The sequence below is a fragment of the Stenella coeruleoalba genome (assembly GCF_951394435.1).
Source record: "Stenella coeruleoalba genome assembly, chromosome: 11".
Taxonomy (NCBI): Eukaryota; Metazoa; Chordata; class Mammalia; order Artiodactyla; family Delphinidae; genus Stenella; species Stenella coeruleoalba.
Genome location: NC_137157.1, coordinates 20,364,899 through 20,382,267, shown reverse-complemented (window position 1 = coordinate 20,382,267; position 17,369 = coordinate 20,364,899). Strand labels below are relative to the sequence as shown.

Genomic DNA, 17,369 nt, shown 5'->3' with positions numbered 1-17,369 from the left:
GGGATGTTTGTTTATGTTGATGGTGACTGCAGATGGGTGAAGGGGGTAGCTGGTGAGAGGTAAAGCTGAAGAGATAATCAAGGACCATGAAGGGCTTCATATGTCAAGCTAAGTTTGGATTTATCCTGAAGCTATGGGAAGTCATTCTAGGATTATAAGGCAGGGGAATGTGTGACATGATCAGTTGTAAATTTTAGATCTCTCTGGCTTTATTGTGGAGGAAAGAACAACCAGTTGCTCTGGAGTCAGGGTAACCAGTTGTGATGATTCGGTAGTCATCTAAGTAAGAACTTTTCTCTCATATAAATATGTACAAACACTTATAGAGGTCTTTTTTTTTTTTTTAAAGAAAAATTGGTTCCTACCATATACTTCACTTTGAAACTTGCTTTTCTCACTTTGAAAGTATACTATCAACATCCTTCTAATTTAATAATAGATATAATTCTTTTTAATAGCAACATAATATACCTTATTATGTACAGACCATAATATATATACCAACCATTTTCCTTTTGTTGGATATTTAGGCTTTTTTATGTTCCCCCCCCCCACTACAATAAAGCTGAATGAATGTCTTTATACTTGTATATTTACAAATTTTCTAAGAAATATCTCCAAAAAGGGAATTGCTGGATCAAAGGACATACCTGTTTTTAATGTTAATAGAAATGCCAGATTACTTCTCTATAAGGTTGTAGCAATTCATATTTCCAAAAGCAGGATGAAAGAACTGTAAGAGTCAACATTTTTCTTGGCGTAAAATTGTGAAAAACACAAAAAAATTTTTTTTTAGCGTGACTATTACTTAGTTTTTCTTCTGCCCATATTTTATACCTGATTGCTTTTTTAGGTGTGTTAGTTAATGCCCTGTTTAAAAAAAAACTAAGAGGAGTTTTTCAACTCTTGACTATCATCACTGTCTTAACGTATTAATATATCATTATTCTTATTTACTTTGATTATAGTTTTTCTTTGAGTTGTCTGATTAATGGACTGCTTTAATCTTGGCAGGAAGTTGAAACCTACTTTTTTGAGGGTCTACTGAAGTGGAGAGAACTGAACCTTACGGAGCACTTTGGTATTTTCTATTTTGTTTCTATTTTATTCACCCATCATTTGTACTATATATGGTCAAAACAGCTAAATATTGGTGTGATGGAAAAGCAGAACTTATTCTTTTTTTTTTTTTTCCCTTACCCAGGGAAATTTTACAAAGAAGTTATTGACAAATGCCAGTCTTTCAATCAGCTAGTCTATCATCAAAATGAGATAGTTCAGAGTTTGAAGACTCACCTGCAAGTCAAGAACAGTTATGCCTATCAACCCCTTTTGGAGTAAGTAGCATGTTGAAAGAAAGGCAACAACATTTATCTGAATTTTAAGAAAAGTTGTTTTATAGCTACATATGCTTTAGATCTGGTGTTTGTAATTTAGAAACAAGAATTTACCTTTTTTTGTTAGATGAAAATATTAGTACATTACTGTAAAGCAGAATCTTAGGGGTATACTTTTTTGCTTTTTATACTTTTACAAGAACCTGATTTTTCTTTGACCCTATAGGCATGACTGAATATAACTTGTGATGGAAGGTACAAGCTCTAGCCTGATTTCTTTGCTCAACTCTTAAAACGTGAAAAATTTTATACCTCTCTTGAGACTTGGTTTAGTAGCTTTAATTAATCCTTTCATCATAGGCGATAGGTTATCATTTGTGAAACAGATTTGTAGTATTTGGTTTTTGATCTACATGTATCAGAATCAGTTACCTTTCCTTATTTTTTTCATCCAGTTTAGTTGTACAGTTGGCACGAGATCTGCAGACGGACTTCTATCCCCATTTTCAGGACTTTTTCCTGACTATCACTTCAATCCTGGAGACTCAGGACACGGAGTTGTTAGAATGGGCTTTCACCTCACTGTCCTATCTGTACAAGTACCTGTGGAGACTGATGGTGAAGGACATGTCCAGTATATACAGGTGACCATTTCTCCCTCTCACATGGGTTTTTCTTTTCTTCTTCTTCTTTTTTTTTTTTTTGCTTTAAAATTTTATATATGATTCAGTGCTATTTAGTAAATTTATAGTTATGCGACCATCACCACAATCCAGTTGAAGAACGTTTCCATCATCTCCAAGAGATTTCTCATGCCCTTTTGCAGTCAGTTCTGCTCCCCGTCTGCATCAGTTTTGAAAGCAAAAGCAATATACATATATCGAATAGTCAGGATTTCCTCTGGGGAAACACCTGTGTGCTTGAAGCCCCTAAGGAGAATGATCCTCTTCTACAATGATATTTTCTAGCATTTAATTTTTAAATTTTTTATTTTTCGGTCAAGGGCAGTTTTTATGGATACTGACAACAAGCAGATACTTTCTGACTCCCGTCTGTATTTAATGAAAACATGTATAATACCTGTCACTTGCACCTGCTGACGTGGCTACCTAACTTTAATATGTTCTTTAATTGGCCTTTTCCCTGTCTTCAGTCTGACGCCAAACTTCCTTTCCGTCTCAGTCTCTAATTATTTTCTTATAAAACGTTGGTTCTCCAGCCAAAGTGGTCTGTAGTCTGTTCCATCAGTCTGCATTGACCTGACCTTCTCTTATCTCCAGCTATTGAAATCAGACCCCCCACCATCAAATCCTGACTTGAATCCATAGCTTCCACATACGTGCCCGGGCACCTTGTCCAGAAATCAGAGCTTTGTACTCTGAACACGTCTGGCATCCCATACCACTTATGTCACACAACTTCTGTTATAATCGTTTCTTCTAATGTAATGGTGTCTCTACAAACCTATAAACTCTTCAAGAACCCCATCTTAAATATCTGAATTTTCCTAGCTCCTAAAATACTGATTAAGACAAAAGAGACACTCAGTATTTGTAAGTAACTGTGGACAGGGAAAGAGAATGAATTCTGTACCAGCTTTTTGTTTAAAGTAAGGCAAAGATTGTTTGTAATCTATTTCAATCTGGGACTTAATGGAATTTCTACTTGGTGTCCTGATTACTTCTACATACTTCAGTTGGCACAGGAACACGTAAGATTAACCTTTTACCCCAACCCAGTATAAGTATGGATATGGGATAGGACTGTCGATTTTGTTTTTGTACCACCTCCCTTCACTCTACCCTCCTTTGAACACGGAATGAGAAAGAAATATTTTTCTGACCTTTACTAGTTCTCTGTGAAGATTTTGGTAAAACGTATTAGAAACCGAGATTACTTCATTAAAGACCAGCAAGATCTTGGGGTATATATAGTTTATTTGGTCTCATGACTTCTGCTGTTACTTTTATATCTCCTGAGTCAGGCTCTCCAGTTATAAATTTATTCGCTTTCTGTATGACATCTTCAACAGCCTGGATATTTTCACTTGACTGTTGTTGAAATCAAAGTCTACACATTACTGTTCAAGCCAGCTCTTCTCATTCATTTGTGTGTTCAGTAAATATGTACTCAATGCCAGGCTTTGTTTGTTTGCCCAGTTTCTCACGGTGATACCATCATTCTTCCCATCACCGAGATTTGGCCACTTAGAGGCATCTTTGACCCAGTTGTCTTCAAGGACTTTACCTCTTTTTGATTCTGCTATTCACCTACTCAATCCAGTGACTACTTATTGTACACTGTGTGTCAGGCTTGAGATGCACTCACAAATAAACCAGATAAAAACCCCTCTTATGAAGTTTACATTTTATCAGGGGGAGAACATCTTGGGCGTGGGGCTGGCATGAGCGAGGAACAGTGTGGAAGCCTGGGTGGTGCAGCAGCGTTTATAGGGGGAGAGTAATCAGGTGATGTCAGAGATGTGGTAGTAGGGGACCTGACCGTAAAGGGCCTTGTGGATACTATAAGATCTTTGGTTTCATTGCAGGGACTCTTGAAATGTCTCTTGGGTTCATCCATTGCCATTTCCTTCTGCCACTGGCCCTCTTTCATGCCCTTGTTTGCCCAAACTTTTATGACTTGACTAACTTCCTAGTTGGACTGGCAGCCTCTTCTTTCTTCCTTTATATCACCCTATACTGGTGCCCAATTTCTCTTTCTGAAACTATTCATTTCTTATTCAGCCAACACTTATTAGTACCTGCTATGACCAAGGAACAATTAGGTGCTGGGGATATGGCAGAAATAGGAGAGATATATTCCATGCTCTTCTTTCATTTGGGAAACCAGTTTAAACAATGTGATTATATGAGTCATTATTTAGTTATAGCTGCATGGCTGTACGACCTTGAGTATGTTGCGTAGCCTTTCTGCCCCTATTTCGTTATCTATATAAGATGGGGATAATAGTTCCTACACCACAGAGTCGTTGTGCTGATTAGATGAAGTAACATAGTAAGTGCTTACTTAAATGTAAGCTAGAGTCCCCACTCCTTTGCTTAGTGTTCAGAGCCACCTGTTGACTTGAATAGCTTTATCTGGAGCTGCCTTCCCTACCCATATCATCCTACTTCCTTTAGACAGACCAGCCTCTCTGATAGCTCTCTCTCTTTTTTATTTATTTATTTTTGGCTGTGTTGGGTCTTCGTGCACGAGCTTTCTCTAGTTGCAGTGGGCGGGGGCTACTCTTCAGTGTGGTGCCTGGGCTTCTCCTTGCGGTGCTTCTCTTGTTGCAGAGCACGGGCTCTAGGCGCGGGTCTGAGTAGTTGTGGCACGCGGGCTCAGTAGTTGAGGCTTGTGGGCTCTAGAGCGCAGGCTCAGTAGTTGTGGTGCACGGGCTTAGTTGCTTCGTGGCATGTGGGATCTTCCCGGCCCAGGGCTCGAACCCGTGTCCCCTGCATTGGCAGGTGGATTCTTAACCACTGCGCCACCAGGGAAGTCCCTCTCTGTTATCCCTTGACTGTGATCACTTCTGCCCACCCTGTGTTTGCTCTTGCTTTGATCTCTGGCAATATGCACTCCATTCCCCACCTGGATTCTTCCTGTCATTCAGGGATCACTACAAGTTTCATCTTTTCATAGTCTTTCTTATATGACCAGTGCCACCAATCCTAGGGTTCTTAATGTCTATGATCTTCAGTCTTCTGTTTGACATGTGGGTGTGATGGTAATCGAATGAGATTTTAAACTGCTAATGTTATTATACCTGCTACATCTTTCTTGCATACCTTGCACAGTGTTGGGCATATAGTTAACATGTAGTACATCTTTATTAAAATGATGATTAATTAAACATGTCTTATTTTCTCATTTATAGCATGTATAGTACACTCCTGGCTCATAGAAAACTACATATAAGAAATTTTGCTGCTGAAAGCTTTACTTTTTTGATGAGAAAGGTTAGTTTGATCATTTATGTGTTTATTGCTCATTAATCCTCAAGAATCTGATGAACAGAAGCAGATATCTTTTATAGTATAGTTATTATGGACTAATATTTTTTATATAAAGAGAAACCTGTTACTGTTTTGAGTTTATCTCACCATAAGGTGGTTTTTGCTCACTAATGTGAAATAATTGGGGTTACTCTTTTATTCTTACTTAGTGTATATATATATTCTCTAATTCAAGTCAGTCTATGCATGAACAGTGAGATTAACAGAAATTTTTATAAAAATTTCCTGGAAGGAACTGATTGTATAGTGTCATTTGTGTTTGTTTTTAATAGAGTTTTTGTAATAAAACAAAAACATTGCTATTAAATTTCTTTTATACTCATAAAATATAAGCATACTATTTACTTTAAAAGATAGACTGTTGCCTTAGGTAGTTTTTCTTGGTACATACCTTCATATTATACCAATGAATTAATCACTCTTTTGTGTGACATTACAAGTGATAATGTACTCTTGCAGCAGTTTGAAATCATTGCAAGTGTCACTATTCCTTTTAGAATTTTTATCCTAATTACGTTTAAATATGAATCTTTAGAATAGCAAATAATAATTATTCATTAGGATATATTTATGTTGTAAATACAGTTTTCCATTTGCATTTTGTGTTTCAGGTTTCTGATAAAAATGCACTTTTCAATTTAATGTTTCTTGATCTTGATGAACATCCGGAAAAAGTAGAAGGAGTTGGACAGTTGCTCTTTGAAATGTGCAAAGGAGTTAGAAATATGTTTCACTCCTGTACAGAGACGGTAAGTAACTGGGAGGAGTTCCTTGAATCTATGTGAAAGGGATTAAAAGAAAATAGATAAGATTTACACAGATGACATGGAGAGAGGATTGCCTAGAATAAATAGAAAACATTCAGTGGGGCGCATTAGGGCTTTAAAAAACAGTGCTTACCTACTGTAGGCCCTGGGTCATTAGGTATTTTTCATTTAAAAAGCAATCACTGCTGGGGCTTCCGTGGTGGTCCAGTGGTTAAGACTCTGAGCTTCCACCGCAGGGGGCACGGGTTTAATCCCTGGTTGGGGAACTGAGATCTCACTTGCCATGCAGCACAGCCAAAAAATCAATCCGTCAATCAAAAAATTTAAAAAATCACTGCTCTCTTCATCCTGGGTGCTAGAAGGTGACATAAATTGATCGATGAGGGGCAGGGGATATTGTGTGATAAAATTCCCCATCCTAGTTTGGAAGTTCTTTGGGGACATGTAGTTAACCACCAGAGCTGCCATATCCTTGATTATCCTGGATCGGATTTTAAGGTAGCTTGAGCAGAGTGGGGAATAATCAGAGAGGGAAATACCAATGTAATACTTGAGAATAAGAGTGTGCATGTTCATTTTCATGATTCTTGGATTCCCACAGGCAGTGAAGCTAATTTTGCAAAAGCTAGGACCAGTTACTGAAACAGAAACTCAACTTCCATGGACTTTAGTTGGAGAAACACTCAAACACATGGTCAAATCCACAGTGTTCTACATCTACAAGGAACATTTTGGTATATTTTTTGAATGTTTGCAAGTGAGTTCTGATTTTTAAGTATTTGTGTGTAATTAGGAATCTAAGAGTTAATTGTTGTTCTTAATTCAGCAGATCACTCCTGGATATTTTATAATTGTTGTCATCATATTTTTATGTACTTACTAGGATTTTCCTTACCTCTATCCCCTGTACTATTTTTACTTGCTTTGATATCTTGAGATGCAGTAGAGCATAGTGGTTAAGAGCACAGGCTTTGGAGCCAGAGTCCTCTGTTTGAATCCTGGCTTTGTCACTTACTGCTAGTGTGCCTTGGGAAAATTTAAGCCTCTGGTCCTCAGTTTTTTCATCTGGGAAATGGGGATAATAGTATTCCCTGCCAGTGAGGATTATGAGGAAATACTCGTAAAGAACTTACAACAGTGCGTTCAGAAATGTTAGCGGTTATCATTAGTGACTCCCAGTAAATGTGTCTTTTTCTTTCACAGAAAAAGAATGTGAAAATTTGAACTGCTTCACACAATATTTTCATTATTAAATTAACAGATGAGTTTGATCTTTGGTAGTTATTCTTTCTTATAAATTCTTCATTTGCAGGCATCACTCCTGGATCTACATACAAAAGTAACCAAGACTAACTGTGGGGAAAGTTCTGAACAGTTTAAAAGGTTGTTAGAAGCATATCTGATACTTGTAAAACATGGAAATGGATCAAAGATAACCAACCCTGCTGACGTTTGTAAAGTGAGTTCCCAACTTAATTTGCTTAGAGCCTATTCATTAGAAGCTGATTGCTAAGTGTGCGTTGTTTTTCCTTTTATTTTACAGGTGTTGTCTCAAACATTACAAATAGCCCATCTCTCCAGATCTTGCCAGGCGACCCTCTTGGATGTAATTTCTGCTTTGATCCTAGGTGAAAATATTTCCTTGCCAGTGACACTCATCAAAGAAACCATAGAAAAAGTAATTTACTTTTGCAAATATTAACTGAGTAGTTAATACTATGTTTAGCGTTGAGTAAGCCTTCTGGGGAATATAAATGAAACTTGGGAAAGGCTCTGTCTTCAGGGAATTTATAATCTTGTTAAGGAGATGTGAATCGCGTGCTTTAATGGAAATAAGCAAAACAAAATGTGATAAAAGCTAAATCTGTTCAGCAAATATTCACCAAACAAATATTCACTTAACCAAGTTCAGGCTATGGACTAGATATTGTAGAGTGGATACTTTTATTTCATTTATTTATTTATTTTTGCCTGTGATTTTTTTTTTTAATTAATATTTTTTAAAAATTTATTTATTTTTATTTTTGCCTGCGTTGGGTCTTCGTTATGGCGCGCAGGCTTTCTCTAGTTATGGCGAGCGGGGACTACTCTTCGTTGTGGTGCGTGGGCTTCTCATTGCAGTGGCTTCTCTCGTTGCTGAGCACGGGCTCTAGGCACGCGGGCTTCAGTAGTTGAGGCTCACGGGCTCTAGAGCTCAGGCTCAGTAGTTGTGGCGCACGGGCTTAGTTGCTCTGCAGCACATGGGATCTTCCCAGACCAGGGTTTGAACCCATGTCCCCTGCATTGGCAGGCGGATTCTTAACCACCACACCACCAGGGAAGTCCTGCCTGTGATTTTTTATTGTTAGGGAAGTGGGGCCCTGGGAGTATGTAGTTAAAATCTGTTGAATCAATCTATTTATGTCACGTCGAAACATAAAGGTTAATTCTGTCTGGGGTTGAGGGACAGAGAAAGCTTTTCAAAGGACTAATATTTTGGATAGTCGTTGAAGGTTAAATAGCAGTCTGCCAGTCAGAGAAGGTGTTAAAAACTCTAGGAGAGAGAATGGCAAAAATGTGTTCAAAAATCTATGTTGCTGGGCACATGGACACATGAAGTGTGATGTATATCAGCAAGGCTTTGCTTGCCTTTGAAAAGTTAGGTTGGATTTTATCCTCCAAGTAGTGGAGGGCCCTGGAAAAATGTTAAGCAGGGAAATGATTTAGTGAGATTAGAAGATGAATTGGAGGGAAGTGGAATTGAAAATAGATCAGTTAGGTTCTTCCTAGCTTCATGTAGTGCAACAGTATAAAGTTTAGAGGAAGGTGTAAAGTCGTGCTACTTGCCCTTTTGTAATTCTCTGTAGCTGGGAAAGAATGGAACAGCTCTTAGGCAAAGCCCTGGGTAATCACTAGAAACACAGCCCTTCGCATTTGTAAGTCCCTTTGGAGAAGGCCGAGCACTTAGAATACTGGTTGAAGTGTGCCCACCATACCTTTACTCTAGTAGCTTCTTTCCCGAGGAGGAAGGCCCAGTGCCTGTGTCTCACACCTGGTGTGTCCATCTGCACAGTGGCAAATTCAACAATCCAGTTCTTTTTGCCTTCCATGACTATTTTAACTTGTATCAAGCATCCCACACTTCCTGCCTGCAAGTTAGAGGATCTTGAAGGTTTCGGATGTTTTTATTTTCAGGAATGGGAAAGTACTCTCTTTGTATTTACATTACTATTCTTTGCCTGTGGTCCACAGATTTTTGAGAGCAGATTTGAAAGATGCTTAATTTTGGGTTTTTCGGAAGTCATGTTTGCTATGAAGCAGTTTGAGCAGGTGAGTGAGATATTAAGTCTTGGATTTGTTTTGTTTTAAATCTGTCACGATAAAATAATCAATTTAAAAATCCTGTGATTTTGTTTTTTGAAAGGAACAGAATAAGTATTTGATGTTTTAGTTCATGTATTTTTTTTTAAAGCAATTATATTCCAGTTCTAGGTCATATGTGAAACTTTATCCCACATGCTAAGCATTTTAAATGATACTAGGTAACCAATTTGTTTTTCTAATAATCTTTTAGGAAGTTATAGAACAATGTGATAAATTTGAAAAAAAATGGCTTAAGGAACTTAAACTGTGAATTTGAAGCATAGAAAATAGTTTCTGAAACAGTTTGCATAGGACGAGGGTTATGAATTCATTTCATTGCTACAGAATGAATTGCTACCTGATAGAATGAGGTAGAAATCTTTCTCATCAAATCCTGAGTTTATTTTATCCTTGCCCCTCACCCTCATCAAACATTTGCCACCCCTTCCAACTGGTGATTCTGCAGTACACTTCATGGAAATCTCTGTATCTCTTCTCTCATTTTTCCCTTTAGTCTTTAATAATATATATTTTCATTTGTCTCAGGAAAATACTTCTTTATACATGTCCTAGCCCTGTTGCTTCCTGCCCAGTGAGGGCTCTTTATTTCTCCCAGGTTTTCTTAAGCAGCTGCCTCTTTTCTGTCTCCCCTGTTCCTTGTGGTCTTTTTTTAAAAAACTTATTTTTATCAGAGTACTCTCTGTATGTTGTTTAAAAGGTTGCACAGGGCTAAAAGGCACTCATTTCACTCCCACTCCCATCTTCCTCACCAGGAACAAGCACATCTAATGATTTTTAGCTATTTTTTCCTAGTATTTACTTTATATTTTTAAATCATCTGAACATACTGCTTTGCCTTGACTCATTAGTTTTAGTCCTCATCTGTAGGCTTCCTCCTGGGTAGGTGGATTTCTAGTTCTTTTACGCTTCTCATCTGCTCAACAGAGTTACATTATAAATTTTGGTTGAATTCATATTCATCAAATACTTAATCCCTATAATCAAGGAGTATTTTATAATTACATTTCCTTTTTTGTATACCCTTTCGTTTTTCCTGAAGTTACCAATTGCCTCATTCTTTAGAAACTTGAAATTGCTGGTGGGTCTGCCAGCAGCATCACAGAATGCCTTTCACGCGGCAAACTGGCAGAATTTTGGTAGCTCTTTGCTTTTCTCTTTTCTTTTTAGGAGACATTCCTCCTAGAGCCTTTCAAGTCTGAACATGTTGCTTTCTCTGCCCACTGCACAGATGTCATACTAGGACTTGCCTCTCTCCTGTTTCCTGGGTCCCGTGTCTTTCTCTTATTGTAGTTTCCCCTCTTATTTTGATGAAACACATTCTCCAGAGGTTCCTGAGAAAGGGTGAATGGAAGTAAAATTTTGAGATTTAGTGCATCTGTAAGTGTCTTTATTCTCTCCTCAAACTACATCACCAGTACGCTGGGTACAGCATTCTAGATGCTGTCGTTTTCCCTCAGTTTTTCAGGCATTGCTCCATTGTCTTCTGGCCTCCACCGTTCCTTTGCAGAGGTCTGATGTTATTACGATTCCTGAGCCTTTATTTATGATCTCTTTTTTTCTCTGTGGAAGTGTTAGAATCTTCTCTTCATTAGGTGTTCTGAAATTTATATCTGTTGTTAATAAGTGTGATTTTCTTTCTTATTTTTAGCTTTTTCTACCCAGCTTTCTCTTGTATATTGAGAATTGCTTCCTGACTGATGACGCTGCAGTCAAAGATGAAGCTCTGGCCATTTTGGCCAAACTCATTCTGAACAAAGCAGCACCTCCCACCACTGGCTCCATGGCGATTGAGAAGTACCCTCTGCTTTTCTCAGAACAGACAGTGGGGTAAGTTCTAAGTCTTTATTCCCTGTATTCTTGGTAGGATTACCCATTTAAAAATAATGCATTCAGAATACTGTAAAAACGGAAGATCTACATGTATTAACTGGAAAGATGTCCGTGATACATTGTTATGTGAAAAAAGCAAGTTGTAGGACTTTCCTGGTGGCACAGTGGTTAAGAATCCGCCTGCCAATGCAGGGGACACAGGTTCGAGCCCTGGTCCAGGAAGATCCCACATGCCGTGGAACAGCTAAGCCCGTGCACCACAACTACTGAGCCTGCTCTCTAGAGCCCGCGAGCCACAGCTACTGAGCCCACATGCCACAACTACTGAAGCCCGCATGCCTAGAGCCCGCGCTCCGCAACAAGAGAAGCCTGCGTACCGCAACGAAGAGTAGCCCCTGCTTGCCGCAGCTAGAGAAAGCCTGCACACGGCAACAAAGACCCAATGCAGCCAAAGATAGATAGATAAATAAATTTAAAAAAATAAATAAACCAAGTTGTAGAAGAGTACATGATCCCATTTTGCAAAGTTAAAACCAAAAGTATATATAAGCATAGGAACACGTGTGAAAAGGGTACAGAAACAGGTTATTTAACTTCAAGAGCGTGGTAAGTGAAAGAAAGAAGTCACTATTAATTTTCTTAACCTTTTATTTTAAAACAATTGTATATTCATGGTTAATACTAGAAAGACTGTATATCAAGGTACAGTGACTTTTAGAAATTACCAGTAAAATTCACTTAGTTATCTCTCATAATTTCCAAGCATTCAGTATCCTGATAAGTATGAAACAAAAGAGAATGCAACTTTTTTGGTTAACTTTAATGATTAACAGGTATAGGAATAAAAACCTGATATTCTACTTCTATTCTGTAATAAGTTAACCAAACTGGACATGGAGGATTAATTATAAAAACAGATCAATTTACTTATTGTTTCTGTGACTTTTCTTTCCACTGGATTTCTGTCTTTTAAATAGGACTGAGGTATAGTTCATTGGCAAAAATAGAGGCAAACAAGAATACCGCCAAAGTAACAGATACCTAAAACTGAATGTCATATTAGAAAATAATGTTGGGTAACCACTTACCAGATTAAAGCCTCAGAGAAAGTTACTTCTTGCTTTTTTTTGGCCGCATGGCATGCGGGATCTTAGTTCCCCAACCAGGGATCGAACCCGCGCTCCCTACAGTGGAAGAGTGGAGTCTTAACAACTGGACCCCCAGGGAAGTCCAAAGGTTACTTCTAAGTCATAATCATTTTAGTGACATTTGTCAAATTCACTGTGATTCCTTTGCAACATCATTCTACACATTTGTGAAGCAGTAAAATTCATGTCAGAAAGGAAAGGGGGGGATGGAGGAAGTCAGTTCATGCCAATAAATTACCTCTCCAGTTCTTAAACACATGTCCATCAGCACAAAATTCAGAAATAATACCTAAAACTGGAAGAGAGTTGCTTTAAGTTATGAAGCAAGTTAAAATAGAAAATAGAAGAAAATAGAACCAATGGGGTTGAAAAAATTTGTCACTGAAAAAATCAGTAAATGAGTCACTTTTGTTTAGTTATTTGTATTCAACTGTCACCACCAGTTCCTTCCTTCCCACTAATGCTCCATGCATGGGAAGGAACCAATTTTATTTCAAACTTCAGAGGGCTAGAGCGATTATATCCTCTCTTATTTTAAATATTTGTTTATCTTTTCTTCCTTCAGATCCAGTATAAGGCAGAAGAAGACCAGATCCAAGGGAGGAAAGGAACAGATCTCAGTATTAGATCATCTTTTATCTATAATTCAGTTACCCCCAAATAAAGAGAGTACTTACCTTTCATGCTCTTGGGCGGCCCTTGTCGTGTTACCTCATATTAGGTGAGAAAATCAACTGTGTTTAATTGTGAAAGGTGTTTTAGCAAGCTGATGAAAACATTTATTAGCCATTTTTTGCCATTTCATGAAAAAGCCATTGAATGCTAGTTTGAGCATTTCCCTTTTTCTCCCCACTTCTTGGACAGACCCCTGGAGAAAGAGAAGGTGATACCCCTAGTCACCTGCTTCATAGAGTCACTCTTCATGACTGTTGACAGAGGGAGCTTTGGAAAAGGTCAGTTACAGTCACGATTTGTTCTCTTGTCTGTCTTTTCTGGCACACCCAGAGTAACTGTAAACACATGGATACCAGAGAATAGTACTGCCGTTGTGTTGTGTTCTGGCAGAACCCCCTGTATGTAAATAGGGAAAAAAGAGGCTGAGATGGAGGCGTTATCCTTGTACCTCATAATGTGGTGGCAAAGTCAGGACAGCTTGAACATTTGCTGAGTCCAAAGGTGTAGTAGTAGAAGGCTTCCATGGTCAAAGAAATCAGACTCAACTTCAAGTCCCAGCTTGTGTCTTGTTCCTGTCTTCCACGCCCAGTCTAGCCCTGGTATACACTTGTGCTCCAGGCATTTGCTTACCTAGAGCAAGACACTTGCTTGTATGTCCCTCTGGCTACCATTGCACATGTGTCCCTTCTGCCTGGAGTCCTTTCTAGGTCTTTCATCATTTGGTGAACTCGTACTTAGCTTTCAAAACTCAGCCCAGGGCTTCCCTGGTGGCACAGTGGTTAAGAATCTGCCTGCCAATGCAGGGGACACGGGTTCGAGCCCTGGTCCAGGAAGATCCCACACGCCGCGGAGCAACTAAGCCCGTGCGCCACAACTACTGAGCCTGTGCTCTAGAGCCCACGAGCCACAACTACTGAAGCCTGCGTGCCTAGAGCCCATGCTCCGCAATAAGAGAAGCCACCGCAATGGGAAGCCTGCGCACTGCAACAGAGAGTAGCCCTCGCTCGCTGCAACTAGAGGAAGCCCGCGCGCAGCAACAAAGACCCAGTGCAGCCAAAAATAAATAAAATTAAAAAAAAAAAAACTCAGCTCAAACACAGTACCTCTAGAAAGGTCTTCATGACTCATCCAGGCAGAAGTAGACTGCCCTGCCCCAAACACCATTTCCTGTTGTATACTTGTCCAACTCCCCCAAGTAGCTGAGAACAGCAATTTAAAAGTAGGTATTTTGATCAAAATAAGATTAATAAAAAAATTTTGCTACAAAAATAAGCAAATAATAGTAGGTATTTTGTTTTATTCTAGCATGGTATTTTTTTTCCTAACACATGTGTATAGTAGTCATTCATTTAAATATTAATTGCTAGGTTCTGTGTTAGATACCAAGCAGACATGTTAGAGAATAAAGTAGACCTGCCCCATTTCCAGTGCTCAGTAGCCACATGTGGCGAATGGCTACCATATTGGATTGTGAGGACATTTGGCAGAAGTAAGTATAGGGCCTTTCTACCACTGCAGAAAGGAAGTTCTGCTGGATAGCCCTTTTCTAACTAGAGCAGGTGTTGGCAAAATATTTGTGTAAAGGACAATACAGTAAATATTTTAGCTTTTGTGGGCCACATTCAGTCTTCAGTCTTTGTGGCATATTCTGTTTGTTTGTTTGTTGTTTTAAACAACCCTTTAAAAATGTGAAAAGCATTCTTAGTTTGCCGGCCATATAAAAACAGACTACCCGCAAGTTTGTGGGCCATAGTTTGCCAACCTCTGGTCTAGGAGTAAATGATTATCTAATTAATATAAATTGAGTCCGTTATACGTAGTAGCCATTGGATATGTGATTTCTTGTAAATTGGAGTCATAAAATCAACATGAGTTTTACACAAAGATAATTTCGTAGCTTTTGAAAAGTCTAAGTCTATTCTCAAAAGTTCTGATTTTGATAATACCAGTTGGTAGAACCATTGAATTTTCTCCTCATCTCAGTTGAAGGGAACATACATTTTTATTCTCCATTTCTGAATATATTTTTCTCTTAAGAAAGTTAAAATATAAGACTTGGAACCTCTTTTCAGTTCCTTTCTGTTATATTCTGACATTTGACAGATAATCCTTTAGATTCACTTTAAGAACTCTGTATAAATACCAAGTGGTAGGTAAAATGAGATGTCTATAGTTATTGTGTCAAAGAAATAATGTGTTTTCTCCTGTTTTTCTGCCTTAAGGAAACTTATTTGTTCTTTGTCAAGCTGTAAATACTCTGCTAAGTTTGGAAGAATCTTCTGAACTTCTTCATCTGGTTTCTGTGGAACGTGTGAAGAATTTAGTATTGTGAGTAAACATATCTTACATTCAGCTTAATAATGAATGAAATATAAAGGCTTCTGTGTTGGCAAAATCTTGGATCTATTTTTTACCTGAGTTGTATTCCCGTAGGAAATTTATTATTGATTTAAATCCTCCAGTTAAAATAAGAACATTTTTGGATACAGTCTTTAAATACAGATTCATCTTTGTGAAAGGGTATTTTACTGTGTATGTAAATGAGTGTTGCAGAGTGAAGTGGGTGTATAATGCTGGTCACATGACATGGCACCATGGCTCCAACATACACGTTTCTGCTTTCACAGTGTTTCTCGGCTTGACACACTTAGCCCTTCAGAAAACTTTCCTGTGGTCCTTTTACTACATAAGAAAACAATCCAGTTTTGGGTTTTTTTAAGTTTATTTTGATTTGGATCATAGCACAGGGCGTTACTGAGAGCCATTCATTGCTCAGCTTAGCACCCTTTCTAAAGGTCAGGCGTTTTAAAAGTCTTGTAAAGTAGTTTGCTTCTGTTTCTGGAGTCTAGTCCGTTTTATTTACATGCTTTTAACAACAGATTTGCTCATTTACTTCATTCAATAAGTATTCATTGCTTTTCTCATGTACCAGGCCCTATTCTTGGCACTGGGAGACACAGTAAATGAAACACACAATTCCCTGCCTTTATGGAGCTAACACACTAGCAAGAAGATACACTAAACAAAATAAACAAGTAAAATATAGGGCATGTTAGACAGTAGTAAAGTCGGGACAGGGAGAGTCTGGAGGCTGGGGACAAATAGGAGTTTTAACTAGGGAAGGCCTCACCGAGGAGATATTTGAGCAGAAACCCAGAAGCAGCAAGGAAGTAAGCCCTGGGGATGGGATATCTGGGACCTGGGGTGCTCTGTCCCAAACCCAGGGAAGGTATGAGTGCCGAGGCTCTGTGTGGGTGCCTTGCTTGAGCAGCAAGGAACTATCGTAGCTGAGTAGAGCGAGGAGAGGGTAGGAGGAGAGGAGGATATGGGGGGCGTGGTGGCAGGCAGTGTTTGACCTTTGGCCATTGTAGGGCCTTGGCTTTTACTGTGAGTGAAAGGGGAAGCCACAGGAGGTGTTTTTGGCAGGAGAGTGACGTAGACCAAAGTAGGATCACTTAAGCTGCTATATCGAGAAGAGACTGAAGGAGGATAAAGGAGACCAGTTAAGAGACTTAGTGCGGTAATCCAGAATCCGTATGTGTTCCCTTTTTTTTTTTTTTTTTGCGGTACGCAGGCCTCTCGCTGTTGTGGCCTCTCCCGTTGCGGAGCACAGGCTCCAGACGTGCAGGCTCAGCGGCCATGGCTCACGGGCCTAGCCGCTCCGCGGCATGTGGGATCCTCCTGGACCGGGGCACGAACCCGTGTCCCCTGCATCGGCAGGTGGACTCTCAACCACTGCGCCACTGTTTTGACTTCAGTCAAAACACCGTATTATAATCCTGCTTCTGCCTCTGGCTGTGTGTCTGTACTCGAGCGTGTGGCTCACTGTTGGTGGACCTCAGATTCTTCATGTCTCAAGTGATGCTACATGTCCACGTAAAACTTTCATCTGTTCCCTCTTACATTCCTTTCATCAGTGATAATTTTCTGTGGTTTCTAGTATAGCCTAAGTCCTCTGTGGTGTATGGTACAGTTTGGATCTAATAAATATCTCGTTGCAGAGCGTTTCCTTTGGAGCCGTCTGTGTTGCTGTTGGCTGATCTCTATTATCAGAGATTATCCTTATGTGGCTGCAGGGGGCCACTTTCAGAGGAAGCTCTAATGGAATTATTTCCCAAGTTACGAGCAAACATTTCAACTGGCATATCCAAGGTACTATGGTTTTGTGGTGTGTTCTCTGCCTCCCATCTTTTGTTTTATGCGTGTATTGCCAGTGGTTGTCAGAGCTCCTTA

At 39.1% G+C, this 17,369-nt stretch overlaps 1 protein-coding gene across 1 annotated transcript in view; it reads left to right on the top strand.

Moving 5' to 3' along the window:
• Positions 1–17,369, top strand: part of UTP20 (UTP20 small subunit processome component) — a 92,451-nt gene that overhangs the window by 2,115 nt on the left and 72,967 nt on the right. Inside the window, exons 3-16 of the mRNA XM_079935846.1 lie at positions 1,015–1,081; positions 1,205–1,337; positions 1,793–1,981; positions 5,215–5,296; positions 5,965–6,102; positions 6,722–6,877; positions 7,433–7,579; positions 7,664–7,798; positions 9,352–9,429; positions 11,132–11,310; positions 13,027–13,182; positions 13,326–13,414; positions 15,359–15,464; positions 17,138–17,288. Coding sequence (XP_079791972.1) covers positions 1,015–1,081; positions 1,205–1,337; positions 1,793–1,981; positions 5,215–5,296; positions 5,965–6,102; positions 6,722–6,877; positions 7,433–7,579; positions 7,664–7,798; positions 9,352–9,429; positions 11,132–11,310; positions 13,027–13,182; positions 13,326–13,414; positions 15,359–15,464; positions 17,138–17,288 — 1,806 coding nt within the window. The remainder of the gene's footprint in view (positions 1–1,014; positions 1,082–1,204; positions 1,338–1,792; positions 1,982–5,214; positions 5,297–5,964; positions 6,103–6,721; positions 6,878–7,432; positions 7,580–7,663; positions 7,799–9,351; positions 9,430–11,131; positions 11,311–13,026; positions 13,183–13,325; positions 13,415–15,358; positions 15,465–17,137; positions 17,289–17,369) is intronic.